The sequence below is a fragment of the Poecilia latipinna genome, unplaced genomic scaffold (genome assembly GCF_001443285.1).
Source record: "Poecilia latipinna isolate Pla-1442-1.1 unplaced genomic scaffold, P_latipinna-1.0 Scaffold123, whole genome shotgun sequence".
Classification (NCBI taxonomy): domain Eukaryota; kingdom Metazoa; phylum Chordata; class Actinopteri; order Cyprinodontiformes; family Poeciliidae; genus Poecilia; species Poecilia latipinna.
Genome location: NW_015112739.1, coordinates 278,107 through 299,780, shown reverse-complemented (window position 1 = coordinate 299,780; position 21,674 = coordinate 278,107). Strand labels below are relative to the sequence as shown.

Here is a 21,674-nt window from a genome sequence, read left to right as displayed (position 1 = left end):
TTGCACAAATTCCTATAGGGGACCACACAAATTATGCATGAATTCTCCTTAAATATGGCATGAAGAGAGCCCGACTTGTACGCCATGTTATGTAAAAGAAAAATAAAATAAAAGCTTTAAAAAAACATTTTTTTTTTTTTTTTTTACCTGACCTTCAACCGTGGCTTTGAATGAGATTTTTAGTATCGAAAAGCATTAATAATAAAAAAGAAAACTTTGGTGTAGCAAAGACACTGCCCCATTATTTTTCAAGGTGAAGCAAATTTAAGATTCGAGCTTTTTCAGCTACGTGGAAACTCCACTTTCACTCGAGTAGCACGTTTCTGAAAACAGAGCTCATGCATGTTTGATGCAGAAACTGCTGTGATAGCTGCCAGTCAAGGAAGCAGAAAGATTTACCACTCAGTGTTCAGTTAAAGTGAGAGAGCACATAAAGATCGTCAGGCTGTTCTGCTACTTTTTCTTTTTTTTTTTTTTTTTTTTTTTTACTTCCAGAAAGCGCAGACATCTATTTTCGGCGTCTCTCCACGTAGGCACAGATAATGAGAAAGACATCTCTCCTTTTTAAAAATACATACATTTGAAAGTTTATTCAGAAGTCATGTCAGTAGTGAACTGGAAACAGTCAGTGTTATTGAAATCCAAGGTTACAGCAATCAGGGACATGGTCTAAACAATGATGCTCGAATATATGGAATAAGAGTTAGCAGGATGTGCACTCCAGATATTTTACCGATAAAATTCATGATAGGTTCCTTCAAAATCCCTGTCAATCCAAACCTACAAGCCCTTTTCTTGTTTCATATATAAATGCCACTAATCTAGTGATGCGTTAATACAAAAAAAAAAAGAAAAAAAGAAAAAATGACATGATCAAAAAACGTACAAAGAGACCTGAAATAAAATAACATAATATATACATACCTCTGTACATAGTGGGGGTGAATATGAATAACAGAGACAGGAATAATGCTTTAATGAACTTTTTGCTCTCATTCAATTGACAGTGGGTCAGTGTTGAGAAGCTGCTGGTCCCAGCTTATCTTGTCTGAGCACAATCTCATGTCAAGATAAAAAAAAACAAAAAACAAAAAAAACAAAAAAAAAAAAGCGCAAAGTGGCAAAGTGGCGGTTGTAGACTGCATCTACAAGTTCAGTGACTATTCATCTGTGAAACGCGCTCCCTGCTGGAGACGGCATCAAACAGGAGACGGAAAGACTAAAGGAGAGACTTAAGGACGATAAGAGGGGGCGGGCGGCGGTGAGGTATTCATCTTGTCAAGCTGGGACGGGGAGCGAGGGATGTGTGGGTGAAAGCAACCTTCTTTTTCCCTTTCTCTTTTTCCGTGGGAACGTTTACTGTTGATGTTTTTGTTTTGTTGTCAGTGTGCTGTTTGGTCTTTCTGTCAGTGTCTTTGTTTACTGTACGATTCCTGAATCGATGGAGGCCTGTTTCCTGGTGGTCTTGGGAGGAGGAGGCGGGGGGGTCTTGCTAGGAAGAGGAGGTGGAATGTGCTGCAAGACAAAAGGAAAAGAAACCCCGGGATTATATTTCTCTCATGTCAAAACAGTTTAATTCAGAAATATTTTTAATGCAGAGAGAAATGACAGGATGATGACTCCAAGCCAATGCGCCCCTTTGCTATTCTGTGCCAGCATTTCCTACGCACAAGTTATCATTTATTCCATTTCATACATGAACAAAAACTACAAAAACCCATTTAATATCAGTTTACTTAAACCATCCCATGCCAGTCTTTACTTAAAAAAATTTCGTGAATAATAGGGATATAAAATTGATCAAACTTTACATATAAACTTGTTTTTAGCCACTAGTTCATTTAATATTGGTTCTGATACCCAGTTGGGCCAGTTGAGTGTCTTGGATATGCTTCTAGACATAACTTATTGGAGTGGAACTGATGAGCAGTTTTTACAAAACATCCCTCTGCCATGCACCAACTGATATACGGTCGGTACCTAATGTTTTCTCGTAGGCATGAAGTGACTTGTGGTTGGGACAAAATGTTCCCTAACAGGTACAAACTGATGTATGATTAGTACAAAACCTCTCTCTAGTAGGTATGAACTGATGCAAGGTCAAATTCAAAGGTCCTCTTCAAGGCCTCAAACTCTCACGTTTGTTGGTACAAAATGTCGTCTGACGACTACATAGTGATACATTGAGGGTACAAATCATCCTCTGGTGGGTAGGAAGTGACAAGAGGTGGGTGTGAAACATCCAGCTGGCAGGTTTTTCAAAGAAAGGTTGGTAAACAGTGGTTTTGTCCAAAGTCAGTCCTTAAGGACCGGTCTCATGCATGTTTTAGTCTTTTTTCTGCTTCGTCACACCTGAATTGATTGATGGTTTATTATCAGGACTCTGCAGAACTTTGAGGTACAGTAGTTGGACCACTTGCATCAACAGTGGCGCTGAAGCAGAGACGCATCTAAAACTCGTAGGACACCAGCTCTAGAGGACTGGATCTGGACGCACGGGCGCCAGACTCCGATCTTCAGAGGCCAGTGTCCTGCAACTCTTAGGTGTCCATCACACATGAACCAAATGGCTGAAGAGCCTCTTCAGTCAAGAGTCCTGCAAATGACCTAATTATTTGATTCAGGTGTGCTAAAGTGGAGACACACAGCTGACACGGTTTATAGCACCAGTCTGTACTGATAGGTGGTTGGTACAAAATGTCCCCCTGATGGTATGAAATGATGTATGGACAAAAGGATACATCCCGCTGGGGATGCAAAAATGTTCCACAATTAACAACCAAATGTCTCCCTGGTGGGAATGAATTGACAAGTGATTTGTAGGAAAGATCCCTCAAGCAGGCAGGAACTAACAAATGGTTGGTACAAAATATCCCCCTGGATATCTGGGCACAAAGTTATAAAGGGTTGGTACGAAATGGCTTCCAGGCAGGTGTGAACTGATATATGGTCAGCTCACACTGACAAACTTACATATAGTTATCATGAAATGTTCCCCTCGGGGGTATGAAGTCGTACAGTTAAAAGGATACCACTAGCAATAAAAGATGTTGCATGATTGATAGCAAATGTGCCCTTGGTGGATATTAAATGACACCTGGTCTGTAATTTATCTCCCCCAAGGTGGGTACGAGGTGATGTGTGGACTGTAGCAAACTTCCTAGCAAGCAGGAATTAATGTCGTGTCAATATGTGCAAAGAAAAATGGTGTTTAAAAAAATACGTTTAGTTGGAGTGAAATGTCCTCGTATTGCAGGAAACCTGGCATATGTAATGCTCCCTTGGTAGGTGCCAACGGCAATAGTTGGCACTAACTGGAATTGATGTTTGGTCAACATGAAACATCCTTCTGACAGGAACATCCTGCCCCATCTGAGCTGATACATGTTTGGTAAGAAATATGTCTGCAGTTTTGGTTGGTTTGAGCCCAACTAGAGTACAAAAACCAGTCTGTTTTCCTCACTGTCCCAATTTATATTTGTGTTAAAGACACTTTGTTTGCACTTACAACACATAACTTAATTTGCTTACTGTTTGTGGTAGGAGATATGGTTTTAAGAGTCCAAAAAATATCTACAAGAAGGTGGTCGGTGAAGTTACTTTTATTTGATCAGATTAATCAGTCGTGTTTGTTTTAGTTAAATGGCACAAAAGGGGATAAAAACAACAATTATTGTAATAAATATACAATAGAATGAGTTATGAAGTTAGCTTCATAACGTCATAACTATAACTGGACTTAGATGTTTATTATTAAATAATCTGAAAACCAGCAAAAAAGAAAAAAAAAAAAAAAAAAAAAGACAGTTGACTCGATTCATATATGTACCAAAAGAAACAAGGTAATGCAGACAAATAAGACTAAACAAAACTGTTTTGTTCAGCATCTGAAACAAAAAAAAAAAAGACTGACTCAAAAAAAGTTAAAGTGTTGTGTGACTGTGAGCAGAAAAAAGGAAGTTAGCAGCTGGGTTATGTGTCAGACTGTGCGAAGAGACAAGAACGCAGCTGGGAGCGGCTGCTTTCTTGAGAAGAGATTACAGTACATAACACTACCGGCGTCCCGAGACACTACTGTTGATTTGCAGCAGATTGACAAGTTGTAGAGCATGTTCTGACACGTGTCATCAGACCTCAGCTGTTAGCGTTAGTTTGTGATATGTTCTGACACACGAGTGCACCGTAGTAATAACGTAAGACAAACATTAGATCTGAAAGGCTAACATTGAATCCCACTTTGTAATTAGACCTGGAGAAGCTGCCACAGACTTTCATGGAATTTATTTGGATTTTATGTAACAAATCAAAACAAAGCAGAGTTTTCAAAAGTTTTCAATTCTTTGAATTTTTTTTTTTTGTGTGTGTATTTATATTAAGAAGCCCTGAGTCAATTCTTACTGGTGGAGTCTTTTGGGGTATGTCTCAAGGAGTTTTACCACATATTTTAAGCTGGATTTATATCTGGACTTTGAGATGTTCTAATTACTGAATATATTTAGGTCAAAACCAACCCAGTCAATCATCAGGGACTGCCCTGCAGCCATCTTCCCCTCAACTCTGATTCCCTGTTCCTGCTCTAGGAAAGTCTCACCTCTACATATTATCATGATATTTTGTGGTGTTGATTGCAATAATGACAAACGCAACAATAATAATAAAAAAAAGAAAAAAAGAAATCATTACTGTTTAAACTTTACCTTTAATAACATAAAGTTACCTAATTTTTAAAGTGCAGTCAGTAATATTTTTATAACAAATTTATATCAGTAATGATTTATTGGTTAATGGCAAGTTGTCATAACAAAGACATTTTGAATAATGTCAACTTTGTATTAAAAGTGTCATAATTTACCGAATGACGCTTTATGACAACAGTCATAAATATTCATGAAGGCTTTTTCATGTGCATGACAGGTGTTATGTCATGTTTATGACAGTGTCATGACAGTCTTATTCAACCCCCTTCAAATAAAGTGTTACCAAAAAAACTATTTCTGCAGAAATTTTTAGGCAAGTGTATTGCTGTAACTGCAAGAGCCAATGGGCTGGTTGCTGTATGTCCTAAACTGTATAAAGAGCAAAAAATAATTTACTACAGGAGTGGATTTTGTTCCGAATACATTAGATATGTTGAAGGTATTTTTTTTCTTTATTCAGTCTAAACAGAAAATGTCTCAGCTGGTTAAGCAGGCCTCTTGCCTTTAACAGCAGATGAGGAGTGATGCTCCTCGATAGCACCGCCTCTCCCTCCATAAAAGCCTGGAAATGAAGAAGGGCAGTCACTAACCTCTCAGAAACAGGTGCTCTCTCTGCGTTAGTGTCAGTCTTCTGCCACATCGTGTGCCAGTGCTCAGTTTTACTACCTGTCCACGGGCCGCGACACTGGATAAATAAGATTAGTTAACAGCCAGGCCAGGCCAGGCGAGAAGACGGCTTGAGTAGAAGTCAGCAAGTGTGGAGAGATGAGTCACTGATTAACAGCTGGAGAGCTTCTGATGAATGGGAGAGGTAAAGTAATCATCCAATCAATCACGGATGAGCACCGGGCCTTCTTGCAGGACCAGCATAAATAACAGCGGGGCAGACGGGCAGCTAACTGACTAACGCCTACACTCTTCTGTGGCACATATTGCAGAAAACCGGAGGAAACACCCCCCCTAAATTAAACTGTGAAAACCTGCATGTGGACATGCAAGAACAGATGAATGGTGGGGTGGACGGTAAAGGAGTTATGGTGGAGGTTGAACTAAATGTCAAGTGTGAGCTTCGGACGTTCGTTTCAGTCCAAGTGCCATGCATCATTAGGGAGTTACGCTGGGCCCCAATTAAAACACCTACTCTTTGATGCGGTGGGGGCGGGGGAGGAGTCGAGGGACTCGTCAAGTCTTGATTATCTAGCAGGTTGCCGTAATCTCCTGTGCTGCTTTTCAACGGCAGGGGAGGAGGGGCCTCCCCCTTGTCGTTGCAGCCCATCCCGTTCAGCTCCAGACCTGAGAGAAAAAAGGCCAACATCAGCAGACATTCGTCAACAAAATTCATGAGGGTCTCTGTAAGATCAGGGCTCTCAGCCAAAAGACATTAAAAGACTGAGACCGACTGCTAGGGGCTTTACAATGCATCCAGCTCCCCGGACAACAAGACACAGAATACTTCAGTTCACAAAAAGTGAGATTTGAACAAAACTATGTGTTAATTAATCTGTGCTTAGTGTAGAATAATTAGTTCCAGGTTACACTAATCTAAGTAATGAAGTTTTCAAGCACCACCACATCTAAGGTGAACTTAATGCAAAAATATAAAATGTCTTTGTTCACAAATTGGAAGCTGTGAAACAAAAAGCTTTCTTTAATGCCCTGAGCTTCATCATGTCAGAAGACTCCAAAGGGATTTACACAACCATCAGTCATTCACCCATTCACACACACATTCAAATGCTCACGTCATTAGAAAACACCAAAATTAAATAACCTATCAAATACAAAGCTAAAACATGTCTTAGTTTCTGTAAAAACTAACTAATCATCTAAAAAACACTATTAGAAGAAGATGCAATGCTTTTTCTTTAATAAAACACATTTTTTCTATAATTACATTTCTCACACACTGATAAAAGTTAAACATGCTTTAATTATAAACTCATTTTATTTCAGGCTGAACTAAGCAGAGACATTAGTGATACTTTCTTTAAGGACATCAAATTCTTTTTTTCATGTAAAGCATTGCATTAAAAAAAATTATATATTTTGTAACCACTAAAATGACAGTTAGTTGGATTTTGACAGCAGCTTTAAGAGTTAAATTGGAGGAAATGAGTAAGAGCAAAATGTGGACACGTTTTAATTAAACAGTCAAAACATAAAAATGATCACAGCCTAATGGCTACAAACTGCATTCACCACAAAATATAAAATAATTTCTGATTAATTTCTTTAACTACGGTTACACTGAACTGTATATGCTTACCCTCTAGAAGTATTAAAGTTGTTGTAAATACATTTCTGATGTTATAACTATTTAAATTTTTTATTCCATAACTATTTTTATGTGTTGTGCTTGTTGAGTTGTTGCCATTATTTTAACAGTCAGATCTGTGATCAGTATATTTCCGATTTGCTCTACAAGTAAAGTAAGCTATACACTGTGGTAATACAGAATTTTAGGATTTTTGTCAACAGTGGAAAAAATTTCTTGATTCTGATCTTGACAGACAAAGCTAACAGCTTTCAGAAACAAGTGGGGGAGGGGAAGTACTGCTTAAACTGCGGAGAAGATCAAAAGAACAGAGTGGAGACTGCTCTTACTTGAAACAGCGTTCAGGCTAAAGGTGGATTTGTTCCTCGGTGTAATGGGTGGGGGGCCAGGTAAGGAGTTGGAAGAAGGAGGTCCCGGTGAGACAGAAAGACGGCGATCGCCAGCCATCTGGTTGAGAACTTGACTCTTTGGTCTCTGAGGCCGCAGGGGGCTGATCTGTCAGGTCAGTGGTGGAGAAAGATGAAAGATTAAGTCTTTACTGTGCGCCGAAACTGAAAAACCAAATCCATTCAAGTCAATAAAGCGGCACTTAAAGCACATTTTCCTGGACTCGGATGAAATATCACTGCAGAAATGTGGCGTCACAACTCCTCTGGGGTGGTTGTGTCATTCCACACACATATTAAAGCAACTATTTGTATTCCTAGAGGAAAAACCCATTTAGATAAATGCGCTTGTAGGTTTGGAGGGTGTTATTTGTGGTTACTAACAATTATCTGCATGCATGAGTGCGTTTTCCCTACTTTATTGTGGCTCGAATTTGAATATGAAAAGAAATGTCCTTGGGGCTACTCCGCTCTGCAGGCGACATTAACAAATAACTTCGTAATCGGTGAAATTCAAACACCCGGCTATGAGGGAGACACTGGAAAATGCAGCATGTAATTTTGTACACAAACAACATGAACTATATTGATGATAGCGTTAAATATATCAGTTCCAACTATATAAACATAAATAAACGGTTATTACGTGGAACTCTGATCTTGACCCTTTAGGCATAAAATAGCTACATTACTTCTCTTAGCTCTGTGCTGTTAGCCTGGGAGTATCCCCTCTGGACATAAAGAGTACATTCACACCTCTTTGCTGTAATAGACAGAGCAGTGGTGAGGCGGAATGTGAACAGAGGAGATAGAAAGGGTAGAAAAAAAGACAAATACAGCTAGGAATCAATTTTTTTAACCGTACATTTATCAAAGAGGCAGAAAGGATGACTAAATAATCCTGGGAAAGGTAAAAAAAGAGTCACAAATTATAGAATAATAACCAACTCAGAAAACATAATGAACACTACCGTCTCTGAGAGTATGACAGCTTCGGGTTGCTGCAGTTGAATGTCTGCTGTCTTGAGTTCTTTATCGAAAATCTCTTGGTGCTTGCTGTTCCTCTTCTCCTTCTTCCTCTCTTTGCGGTCCCTTTCTGGTTCGTCCCGGTCCAATTTGTCCTGAGACTTTGTGTGCAGCTTCTTTGGTAGAAGGGGCTCCAAGGCAAAGCTGAAGGAAAGACAATACGCCCAATGGGTTCAAACAGGTTGTGAACGAGAACGGCTGAATGTTGTATTCTGTCAGGAAGCAGCCGGGGCAGGTGAGTAAATTAGAATATCGACAAAACTGCTCAAAAAATGATGAGCTCACAAAAACACTAAAATCAGATGTTCAGAAACACACATATTAAATAATTCATAGTGTAAAAAACATTTTTAAAACAGAAATGTTCGTCTGATGGTGGAGCTCCTTTTGCAAGGATAACTGCATCAGAGTGGTGTAACACAGCAGTGGTATTAAGAAAGGCCAGGTTGCTTTTATTGTGCTCCCTTGGCATCTGCCATACTTTTTTCTTCTATTCGATTTACCACTAATATGCTTGGATACAGCTGTCTGAGCAGCCAGCTTCAGGAGAGACCTTTTTTGTGACTTAACGGTCATGAGGACACCATTGTCCTCAAACAGCCACTGGATAATATGTAACCATTTTTAGGGGTGACAATTAAGAGGTTTTATCCTGTGTGGAGACAATCGCTGACCATCTGCTGGACAATAATCAAGCCAGTAATTGCTCTCCATGTTTGTGTTGCTTTTTTGTCTTAAAGGACAATTTTTTTTGGCTTTGTATTATGTTATAATCTTCCGACAAACTGCAGTTTGTGCTTCCAAAGTGCAGTAAAATACATCTGTAAACATATTTCATCAAGTGTAGACAATCTACAAATGAGCTTCTCTTTTTGAGTTTAACTGTTGCACCTGTTTATGATGAACAGGTGCGGCAACAAAGTACTATCAACAAAATACGGAAGTTGAACAAACCTAAAAAAATTGCACTGTTAGATCTAACAACCAACCATTATCTGGTAAACAAATAAAAGTCACATTTAATGATAATTTACATCCGGAGAAAGAGTGAATGATGGATTTACCCATCAGATCCAGGCCTGGACGGGGAGTTGTCAGAGGAAATAGAGGTGACTGAAGCGACGGACAGCGGCCTCTGGGAGGAGGGCATGGTGAAGGAGCGCACCATGGAGGGAGGACGAGGGCCGCGTCGCTCGTCACCTGACGGCTAGCGCCACAGAGGAGAAAACAAAACAAGATTTACAATAGAAGTTTTGAAATGCCTTGAGTTTCTAGACGTGTTGCAGTCAAATCACTTGTCTTCATAATTAATGTCACACAGGCAACACTTATTGTCAAAGCCTTCAACATGAATTCAGCTGGAGCTAGTAGAAGTTGGCTCTATATTTAAAATAAATAAATACAATTACTACTGCTTTGATGAAACATACAAAAGCAAAATTTTACTTCCACTGTTGAAATAATTTGCCGCTGATTATCAGGGTTATAAAAATCTCCAGAATTTACTGTATATGATTAGGGGAGTAAGAAGGGATTCATGATCTTTCGATTAATTTGCATCGGTTAAGTTATTTTTATTTATTTTATGACATTAACTAAAAAAAAAAATCAACCTGTGTTTACAAAGATTTTTTTTAAAGAAAGACATCTTAAAGGAAGGGGGGATGTTCACGTCCCCTTTACGGTTGGAGTCCTAAAGGCTAACCCTAACCCTGACATCACTGTTTTACCACAGTTAGCACCGGTAAGCTAGGTAGGCAGCTAATTTGCAAGTACAGCTAGCTTAGCAACTTGTCAGTATAGTAATACAGAAGTTTCTACACTGAGCTAATTAGTACTGACTAAACAAACTATTATTTATGAAAATAACATTTTTTTTTATTATGGTGAGATATATTAAGTTACCAAATTAACTTAAGATATTATAGTGAGAGTAGCCAATTAGGTAGCTAATTGGCTACATAGCTAACTCGCAAGTCGTAGTTTAGGCACTGGTTTGCAAATCAATATGGAGAAAAAGTTTATTTTTGGTACCAAAACATCCTATTTAGGCTATTCAATATAGTTGGTTCATCAAACAAACTATACATTTGACAGTTTTATTTCTTTTTCAACAGCAGCAACATCATCGCCCGAAGGCAGGGGAGAGCAAAAACTTCTGAGGCATTCTTAATTTTATCTGGAACTTGTGGGTAGAATAATTAAACCCACAGCCTTGAAAAGACTTTCATGACAGACAGTCACATATCTAACGGACTGGCCTTGTTGTCAATTTCTGTGAAGTGATGGCTTTTTCTCTCATTTGAAAGGTTGCCGCCCTTTCCTTTTAACGTAGGGAGCAACTCTTTACCTCTGGCAGGATAGAAGGAAATGCTTGACCAAGCAACAATTAGAGCCGTGAAAAAGAAGAAGAGGAAGAAGAGGAAGAAGAAGAAGAGGAAGAAGAAGTGGGAAGCAGTCCCACAGCAGCAACCTCCTTCAGAAAGCTGACATCAGCAAAAAAAAAAAATAAAAAGGCATAGGTGGGATATAAAACTCTTTACTGAAAAGGAAAATCTAAGTCATGTGCTTGTCAAGTTTTGTGATTAAAATTTTACCAGCTGGTGTAAAATACCATCACAGCCTGGTCGCTTAGTCTTAAAATTGTTGGACTGCTTCATGAAATTGTTGTAAAATCCCTATTTGATTCACAGTGCAGACTATATATTTTATAGTGTTCTGACATCTGGATTTTAATGTGGATTTCTGTAAAACTTTTTCTGTGGGAAAATTTCAGCAAAACCTTAGTTTTACTCTATTTACCATGTTGCTAAAAGATCCGCAAGAGGAATCTGTATCCATAAAGATTTTTTCAACATGCCTTGATCTTTGTTACCCCATCCTCCCGTTCGTGATTCATCGTACATTTTCAGAAAACAAAAAACTCGACTGCAGCCAGTTTTTTCAAAGCAGAGTGTGCAGAATTAGGTCTGATATCGTTCTGTTGAATTAACCTTGGACCTGCAGAGAAAAACTATTGGCTTGACAGCAACGAGTTTCTGTTTTTTTTTTTTTTTTCATCAAATAAATAGCCAGGCTGATACCAATCACGGAAGCAACCTTGCATTTTCCCTGAAAAAAAAAAGAAAAAAAGAAAAGCCTGCTGAACTGTGAATTCATCTGTGTGCCCATCATCGGGCTTGTCTACCATAATTCTAACCGTTTCATATTAAAATAGGCAAAGTATTTACTCTTTGAAGATGCCTTGAGAGGTTTTTGTTTTTGTTGAAACTCCAAACTGTATAATAAATGGTTGAAAGTCATACAATAATAGGTTATTATTACACCAATTTAGCCTGCCTTTTTTAATGCTGGATGAATTCTGGATTTAATAGAATCAATCACTCAATTAGGATGCCATCTTAAAATAAAATTTTTTGTAGAGCAAATCTGTCCTGGCACGTGCAATCATCTTCTCAATATGCCAAGGCTGAAATGGCAAAGATGGGAGATGCAAAAGAAAAATATCCAAGAAAATTTTTATATCAGACAAAGATATCTTAATTTAATAAGGATTTAATTCATATAGGTAAAAAGAAATTGATCCAAGCCAAAGTAATTGTCCCTAAACCTAATAGTTGGTTGTTACACCTTTGATGGCAAGAACTGTTATCAAGTGTTCAACTGAAACACACTGGATTTCTTTTAAACTTTTATCTAAAAATAATATTAAAACAATCAGAATAAGAAAAAAAATGCTTTTGATAAATAGCCTGTTTGAAGAACATCTCAACCAGTCTGGACTTTGACTAGGCCACTTAAAAAACTCTCTATCTGTAATTTTTTTAACCTGTCCATCTTGCTGCATAACTGAAGTGGGCTTGAGCTATGAATTCACAAACTGAGTTCATGTCAAATGCACATACTGGGGTCATCTTTGCGAGGCCCACCTCTATTACAAGACAGATAAAATGCCTCTGTTGCTCTGAAAACTCAATTGCTTTGCCGGGGAAATCACTGGTTTTAGCCTCAATTTGTGGTGGAATAAAGTCACTTATTGCATTACATTTTGCGCTCAAGTTTACAAGCTAAAACCTGCTCAGTTTGAACTACTTTAACCTTTCCCTGCTTTGACTTTTAAGTCTTTCCAACATGAACTTTAAAACTTTTTCAATATTTTCAATCTAACAGTTGACATGAAAGGAGCGAAAACTAGCATGCTGAGCAGCAAATTGTTATTCATGAAAGGACAGAAATCAAGGACGGAATAAAAAAAAAAAAAAAAAAAGTCTTACCAGACTCCTAACACCATACTGTTTCTCCACCTTCTCTCGCAGCTGTTTGAAGCAAGCCTCCATGCGATCGTGGAAGGGCCTCAGCGCCTCGGTAACCTTCTCACCATGAATACGAACACCTTCAGCGAGATGTGGGATCTGGCGAAGAGAAAACAACAACATGATTATCCTTCAACATTAATGTTAAAAACATAACATGTCCCATGTAGACAATTCATTCATGAGAGGAAGTCATTGTTGTCTTTCGGAAGGATTTTCATTCTTTGCCTTGTAAATAAGCCCAGCGCTGGTAGAGTACAGCCAGACATGTTGCCATGACAATCTATATTCGCTACAAAAGATCACCTCCTTACCAAACATACAGTAGATTGCAAAACCGGTAACAAACTTTGAACTTTTTTCTCTTTTGCCATTTTACAAATAGCTAACTTTGATTAGTTTATTAGGATTTGTGATAGACCAACTCTTAGTAGTTCATAAATGTGAGTTGGGAGGCTAATGCTACATCTTCTCTAAAATATTTTACAAATGAACATCTGAAAACTGTAGCATTTCTTTGTATTCAGGTAAAATCTACTCCGACACGCTTTGAACATCTCACAGGACTCCCTTTACGCCACCATCTTAGAATGGAAACCGTACGATTTAACTACAAACTAACCAAGACATGGCCATCCAGGTAAGCTGACATGACAGAAGAAAGCAATTTTTGACAGAAAGCCATTAGAAATTCCTTTTGGCCAACATGTACGACACTGTGTACAGGCAGACCAACACTGCACATCGCCCTGAAACTACCATCAGCATCATAATGCGAGGATGCTCCTCTCCTGCAAGGACAGTGAAGCTGGTTTTTCCCAACAAGAAAACCTGCAAAAGTTGTGAATCTGAATGTTCACCTTCCAGGAGTTCGATGACTTTAAACATTTAACCAGCCTCAAGTCTCAAAGGACATTGCTACTGTAATTACAGTGAAGAGTTTTTGTCAATATTGACTCATAAGGACTGGATATAAACGCATATATCATTTCTAGAAGTTATTTGAGAAACGAAATCTTAAACCATATATTGCTTTTCTTTGAATTTACAACTACGCACTGTTCTAAATAAGTAAAATAAATGAAAGTTTGTGACTGTGAAGTAAAAAAAACATAAAAGAGTTCAAGGGATATTAATATTTTAAAAAGACACTAGCTATTCTCATTGCCTAATCGGTGAATGTACCCCAGCTTGATATTTTTAACGAAAGGCATTGCCAAGTGAACTTCAGCAGAAGCTGTTGCCATGGCGCACAACTCCCCCCCTTCCTGCCACAGAGATCACCTCCTTACAACACGTACATAAGAAGAATCGCAAATGCAAAAGTTTAGACAGGCTACATCTACGGGCATGTACAAGATGTGATGGATGTTTGCTTCTCCGCCGCTGACGCAAACAATGACGCAGTGCAGCCTTTCAACTTCACTGCTGCCTCTCAGAATGTGGGAAGCCAGTGAGTAACGAAACCTTAGCACGGAGCGGCAGCATTGCAGGTAAAAAGGGGAGCGAAGGAGAGACTGAAACTGCTGAAAACTGGTAATTAGGAAACCCCCGGTGGCACAGTCAGTGTCAGCAAGCTTTGCTGACTGAATCTAGAGAGAGGAGGAAGCAGCATTCCTCAGCTGCTGAGCAGCATATGAGTAATTCTTTTTGCTTGGCTGGGTAAAATGAGATGTATTGTCACAAATAAAAAAAAAAAAAAGAAAGAAAAAGAACCCTCATACTTAAAATTCCTCCTACGACAAGAATCTGATTTAAACAGTCTCTAAACTTTAAATAGCTAATCACAGTCTGTAGCCGGAGAGTACATCTTGTACGCCGTCTTCTACGGGGAAGAAATTCATTCAAACTGAGAGCAAATGGAAGAAGAACTCGGTGTGTGAAACATCAGCAAAGTAGGACAGTACAGAATGAGCTCTCTGTATGTCTTAAGCTGAGAATCCCTGGGGTCAGATCTTTGTTCTGAGGGCAAACTGCCCGTTCACAGCAGACGACAGAAGGAACCGGCTCCACTCTGCTGGAAAACGGCACCTTTATAGTTTTGTGACGCAACGTTTTGTAACAATCTCAAACAGAGACATTTTCAATCCAGGGTTTTGGTATACGTTAGCATTTAGCCAGATACCTTTATTTGAACTCATGGTAAAGAATCACAATCCCAAACCTTTATCAAACCAGTTTGTGATGAGGAACACAAACAGGGTTTTCAGGTAATCCTTCAAAGAAGTAAAATTGTCTGTATGTAGATTTTTAAACCAAAATCAAAAAGCGTTTAATTGCACAAGTAGGGACTTTTCTTGCTCAGTGTCACTACCAGGACTTGCATGTATTCAACAATACTGTGATGGCCTTGGCCACACAACAGAAAAATCAATCTACAGGTAAAAAGTGGTCTCGTCAGGATGACAACTCACAATTTTCTGTCATACAGACCAATTAGATTTTAAATGATTTACTCAGATGTGAGGAAATGTAGGTATGCGACGAAAAATACGTAATATCTGTATCAGACAGTTACTCAGACATTGTTTCTTTGAAGCAGGGGTTTTGTTTTGCTATATTTTATGAATGTTCAATTTTAAAGACATTTTTATCTCTGTAATTTATGAAAATATCCAACTAAAATAAAAATAAAAAATCAACTGATTTGGGGGCTAGTGATCGAGAGGAAGCCATTATTCCTCACTTTCTGGCGTTTAATTACCATCCTTGCAGTCTTTGCCCATTTCTAGTCCGATTACTGTAAAAAAGGATGGATAGCTACATGAAAAACAAACATAAAGCTGATTTGCCATGTCTTAATTATACTTGTATGAGATCGTTTGTTTACAGCTTGGAACTGGAAGTAGAAAGGGCCAAAATGAGAAGAGAAGTTGGCGGCAAGTACGCTGTATTTAATGTAAACCTAAAGTTGGCAAACTGTTTATGAGGGAGACAGATTGTGGAAAAAAAGCTGAATTTATACCTAAATGCTTTTGTTCACATTGCTTCATGATTGTTATGGCGACTTGGTGACCCCGAAATGCCACTGCACTGCATTTCTGTAACAGGGAGCTTTGGAGATTTTTCTTACTCCCTGCTCGCTCTGCGAGGGTCAAGGTCTGGTCTTTGTACAGTCCTGTGCAGAATAGAAAAGGTTCTCTGTGCCACCTCATATTTATGCACCGAGAAAACAAAAAGCCATGGGTTACTAATTAGAATTTCAGAAAAAAGGTTCACTAAAAAAACACACACACACAAAAAGACTGAAAAGCTATTTCTTATATTTTCTTCAAATACATCCTGATGAGTTTTTTTGAAGGTGTGAACCTTGTTAGAGGGGTAATCTAACACAGCGTTTTAGAAAGGGACAGTCAAACAATGGTGGTGATATTAATGTGAACATCTGGGGGCGATTTGCTTCTGGACCAGGACGACATGCTGTAGTTGATGGAACCGTGAAAAGGCCTCTCAAGCAGTAGCAGGGCGGCGATCTCCAGTAGTAGATCGTCTAATGTCTGACCTTCAGCTTCAAGTTGACTTTTGTTATGAAGTGAACTCTGATCAAAAGCACACCGTCCAGTCTGGGGTTAAATCCGATGGAGATACTGTGTCATGGTCTGGAACAGGCCGTTCACGTCGGGAAAACCTTCAAATGTTTCTGAATTCAGTTAAAGCAATAAAGAGTGGGTGAATATTTCTCAACACATGAAAAATCCTCATGTGTAAATCATCACAAATGCTTAATGGTATTTGCTGCAACCACGTAGGTAGGGTTAAGAAGCAGTTATTAGGTTTAGAGACAGTTGCGCTTCCACATTCCACAGATTGGTTGGCATATTTAAGGCCTTGTGCGTTTACTCAGGTTAACTTTTCATATTAAAGCTTGAAGCACGTTTTCACTGTAAAGTTGATAAATTAATACATGTATATATATATAATCAGGACTTCTTTCTTCCACCTATGCAACATGCTGCACTAATCATCTTGAGATAGGACACATTCAGCGCAGGTATCACAGTAACTGAAAGCCAATGAGAGTAGCCGTGCTGCGCTCCACTAAACCAAAGCGAGGCGCAGGAAGATAAATGAGACAAGGCAACACACACTGCGCACAGATTTCCCCTGATATTGTGCACCTTCATCATCATCACTGCTGGGGCATTTTGAAGACAATAAAGGAGAGGAGCCTGAGACGGAAAAAGGTGAAAGAAAGGAAACTCAGGTGGAGGGGGTATATAAGTTAAGAGGTGAAAGAAAGAATGGTGAGGAGAGGCAGAAGGACGAAGTGTTGTGAGACGAAAAAGCAACGACTGGAGAAAATAAAAACAACAACAAAAAAAAAAAACAGTGAGTGAAAGCTGAGGCAAGATTCACGTCTCCCAGGATACCCACATCTTTTTATAGACCTTAAAACGATTGAGCGCGACTGAGAGGTGGCATGGCAACAGAGTTCTGCTTGGTGGTTGTACGCTGATAAACTCTTTGTGTACAACTCTGAGGCTCAGGGCCAAGACACACACAGGCATGTTTACTTTAATTAAACAGAAAAACTTTAAGACTCCTCCACTCCGTATGTCAACAGTATTTGGAAAAAGGAAGCTTCCATGACTTGCAAAGTAGTCATGGGGAAAACTTAAATTTTTTGTGTGTATTTTTTCGAAATTATTTCTATGTTCGAGTTTGTTTTCATGGGAACGAAAAACTACGGCACAATCCACATGGAGCCAAGATTAAGTGTATCCAAAGGTGTTTTGTTTAGGCTGCGCCTCTGCATGGATTCACAGTTTTGGGAAGACCAGAAACGATTGTTTTTGAAAATGCGGGACTGGAGTGACTACATTTCAAAGCACAGTTTTCATGTTTCAGTGTGTGCAGGCGAGCGGGTGTTTTTGAAACAATGACGTCGTAGCTCCATATATTCAGCCTCACCTTCACGAACACGTGTGGCAGAGAGTCACTGTACCTCGTTAAAAACAAAAACAAAACAAAAAAGACTACAGACAACTTGCTAACAAGGCCGGACAAGCTGAGGCTGCCAAATGTTTTCTGACCAGCACAAGACAGCGATGAGCTTCACAGAATGTAAAGGCTGCTGGAAAGAGTTGATCTCCAGGTTAAAACATCTTTTTAGTTACTGATTTTATTACCAGGGTTTGTTTTTTTTAAAGCAATCAACAAAAGCTAACCTCCACTCCCCCAACCAATCACCACAACAGCTTTCATACAACAACAAAGGATATGAAGGTGATGTACATCATCTTATTTTAACAGCGTACTCGCCAAATATAAACATTTGAACTTCAAATTTATATTTTCACATCAATATAAATTAATTATTGTCATGTAATTTGGTTTATATTTTTTTCAATTCATTGTAAACCTGACAAAAAATTGATGTATTTTCTTACTGTGGCCAGTAAAATGAAGCAAATGATCAAAGTATATTTTCTTTATAATAGTACACAGACATGCATAAATACGGTTAAAATGGGAGAACCATATATATATTTTTTAATGGGAACTTGAAAGGCTATCATTTATATTTCCTTTTATCCGTCACATAGTATAAATCATATTCCTGTGTCTGATCTTTGGTTCAAAGATTCGAATAATGAGACGGTTCAAGGCTGCTCTAAACAGGTTCTATGCTCTCCTGTTGTCATCTGTTGGGGCAGCAGCAGCAGAATTAGTGACGTTAAAAAGCTCAACAACTTGAAACAGAAGGCAGGTTCTCCTCAGGGGCCTGCTCTGGAACCTCTGGACATGACTGTACAAAATAAGGAAAATGACAGAACCACTACACGAGATCCTCTCAGCCTACAACAATTGCCGTCTACAGCACATACTTAAACTTCGATATGTATTGGCGTACAAGATTTATTTTACTCGAGTCATATCTAATATGCATATGCTAATATTTAGTTGATTTTTAAAAAATAATCAACACTAATACATTTTAAACTTTTTGATTTATTCTTAAAACTAGAGTGTTTTAGAGTCAGCGTATAATTCTGCTTTCTTCAAGACTAATAAAGTGACGCCTTTAAATTGAGAGTGTGAAAGTTTTCTCCTTTTTCTTTCCTATTTTAAAATGAGATTTCTTAATCTGGCTGTTCAGGGTGGGACACTTTTGACCAAAAGTCAAGAGTCCTCATGTCATTATTACACGATTCTCAATAGGTGTGAGCAATAAAACCCTAGTCACATGCCATGAGAAGCGTTCGAGCAGACAAACCTCGAACTTAGCCAATTAACATAAACAAATTAAAGTCGGTAAAAAAAATATATATATATAGTAGGTAGACTGTGATGGCAAAAAGACAAACAAAACCTGAAACATGGAACAAAAAGTTTCTGCAAGGATTGATTCATGTCTTAATTTTCTTAGCATACTAACCAAATGGAAATATTTATCAGTTATATTTTTGTGCCAGATAAGATCCATGTTATATTAGATCATCACACTGCAAATAATTCTATTTATCCAGTGCAATATTGTGCAAAACTGCTTAAATGCTGTTCTAGATTTAATGATGTGCCTTAGAAGACTAAACTGATTGAACAGCCACATATCTCTCTGTATTCAGTAAAAAATGAGTGAAATTATGGAATCCCTCTCTTCCTTTGCATAATTACCTACAACAGAGCGTTCACACTGTAGACAGGATCTTGTGCTACTTATTTTTCTTACTTATAGATTGCCTGTTCCAGATTTATAAAGAACATTTTTAAACCAAACACATGAATGACAATGTGAGCACATTACCTTCCCCCCCCAAAAAAAAGGTTAAATAGCATGTTATGCGCCAAACATTAATAAGATTGCAGCTGTTGATTGGATTTATGTTTGTAGATTTGATGCATAGTAAATAAATAATGCTTCAGTAGTTTGAAAACTGTCTTCGGAACCTCCAATGGAGCGAGAGCAACCAGGAGCTTGAACTAATTGGTAGAGGTTGGCGTTAAAGTGTTGGACACAAAACCTTAGGCAAAGAATACACTGATGCGGAGATAAAAGTAAGACGGAAAGCTACATCTGCAGAGACTCTGAACAAGGAGAGTATATCTACAAATTAGCATAAAGGGTTTCTTTAAACGTGGCATAATATAACTGGTTGTTGTGACAGTTTACCGAAAAAGACAACTAAGCTGTAGCAGGAAAAATGTAAATAAGTTCTGAAGAATATTCACAACTACTTATAGCTGTTGGTTGTGTGTCTCTACACACAAGGGACATATATTTCTCAAAATGCTTTCAGGGGGTTTGAGGATACAACAAAATAAAAATAAAATAAACCCCTGATCAGTTCATGAAGAACAACATACCAACATTAGCAGCTGACAAGTAAGAAGGGAATGTCACTGCTGTTTAATATCAGTCTGTGCCAAACTGATTCCCGTCACTCCGTCCCCGTTTGCCTCACCACACAGCCTTCTGATCAACAGCCTGGTGAGCTGAGACGCTGCCACTCGCTTAGAGCTGGGCTGAGATGACATATTAAGACCTTTCATGACGGCCAAAAGGTCCACGCAGCTACTGGTGAGTCAGGCAGACTAATAAGCACCCGGGCTAGCTTTTATGAGATGAAGGCACCAAAAGCTGGAGTAAAAGTCCCTGTCAAAAGAAAGCGTTCTGGGGGAAAGAAAAAAAAAAAAAAACAACTGTTACAGTTCAGAAAGGGACCCGCTTTTGTGTTTGTGAATAGGCAGCTGATGCTTGGATGTTAGTTATGTGTATAATTTGCTGCTTACTTTCATTACTGTGCATGACAAACATTTCATTTAAAAGTTGTTAGCTTTAGCCAGTCATTTTGACATCCACTCTTTATGAACGCCAGCAAAACACCCAGTGTCTTTTCACAGCTTTCCCCAGAAACTTAATTCGCCGGTTTCTAAACCCTCATTTCTTCTCTAATTACTAGATGAGCACAAAGCCAATGTCACACGGATGCTTCTCTCCGAGTTCACTTCCTCCTTTCGAGTGTGTCTGTCTTCATTTAGAGAATTTCAAAAAAGACAAGACAAACAAGGGTGCTGGTCAAGAAAACAGGACAGCTCATACTGTTTAACGGGGTTCCAAGACATTTTTCCTGTAAAAAAAACACATAACGGCTTTTCGGACACAGCTTTAGTATTATTTTATAAAGCAAAAATCGTCAAAACCGCCTTGCTGCTAGGCAACAGTGTTACCTGCTGTACCATTGTGCAGCCCCAACTATGGATGGATAATAAATCTTTTCTAACTCAAAAAAGACAGCCAGAACTTTGCTCATGTATTTCATAGCCGTATGCTGTATTTCACTGATACATCAAAGACAGCGAGAAGAGAAAGATGCTAAAATGAAAAACGATTTCTAGTACCAGGTCTTCACCTGATTTAAGGCTAAAAAAAATATATATATATATAGTACCTGATGAAGACTTTGAAGTTTTGACATCTGAGCCGAGTACAGGAAACAAAGTCAAACAAAGTTATTCAAAACAAAGTAAGCATGCCTTTGCTTCAAAATCTAAAAAAATAAAAACCTCTGGAATGGTAAAATCTATTTCCAGACTGAAATTCACACATTTAACAAACTTTGATGTTTATAATAAAATAGAGACTTTTGCAATTTCTAGGTCATCCAAAGCTACTTTGTAAACTTCAACTAGTTTGGGGATTTCCTCTATTTTCCCCAAGTTTAAGTAAAAATGGAAATTAAAAAAAATTCAAAAGGACATGGAGCTTCAAAGACATCAGTGCAGAAAGAGTGAAGCAGACATAGGTATTTCTGTATGAATCATATTTTCCTGTGAAGAAAAAAAGGGTTCACTACCACAAAATAGCACATCTTCTCAAGAGTTTCATTCCTACCAGAGATGTGGAGCCTAAAGCTGACCTATTTTCCAGAAACTAAGACAAGAACAGCGATTGAAAATATAATTATTCCCCCCCTGCAGCCAACAATAGGAAGCGACAGACATACCTCTTGTATATGTGCTTAATTCCTGGGTG

The 21,674-nt window shown here is 38.5% G+C and overlaps 1 protein-coding gene across 4 annotated transcripts in view; it reads right to left on the bottom strand.

The window, feature by feature from the left end:
- Nucleotides 1-463: 463 nt before the first annotated feature.
- Nucleotides 464-21,674, bottom strand: part of dock1 (dedicator of cytokinesis 1) — a 233,970-nt gene continuing 212,759 nt past the window's right edge. For all 4 annotated transcript variants that reach the window (XM_015028394.1, XM_015028395.1, XM_015028397.1 and 1 more), the window contains 6 exons: nt 12,659-12,796; nt 9,449-9,591; nt 8,330-8,528; nt 7,302-7,467; nt 5,839-5,990; nt 464-1,515 (listed from right to left, as the gene is read on the bottom strand). In XM_015028394.1, coding sequence (XP_014883880.1) covers nt 1,420-1,515; nt 5,839-5,990; nt 7,302-7,467; nt 8,330-8,528; nt 9,449-9,591; nt 12,659-12,796 — 894 coding nt within the window. In that variant the 3' untranslated portion in view covers nt 464-1,419. The remainder of the gene's footprint in view (nt 1,516-5,838; nt 5,991-7,301; nt 7,468-8,329; nt 8,529-9,448; nt 9,592-12,658; nt 12,797-21,674) is intronic.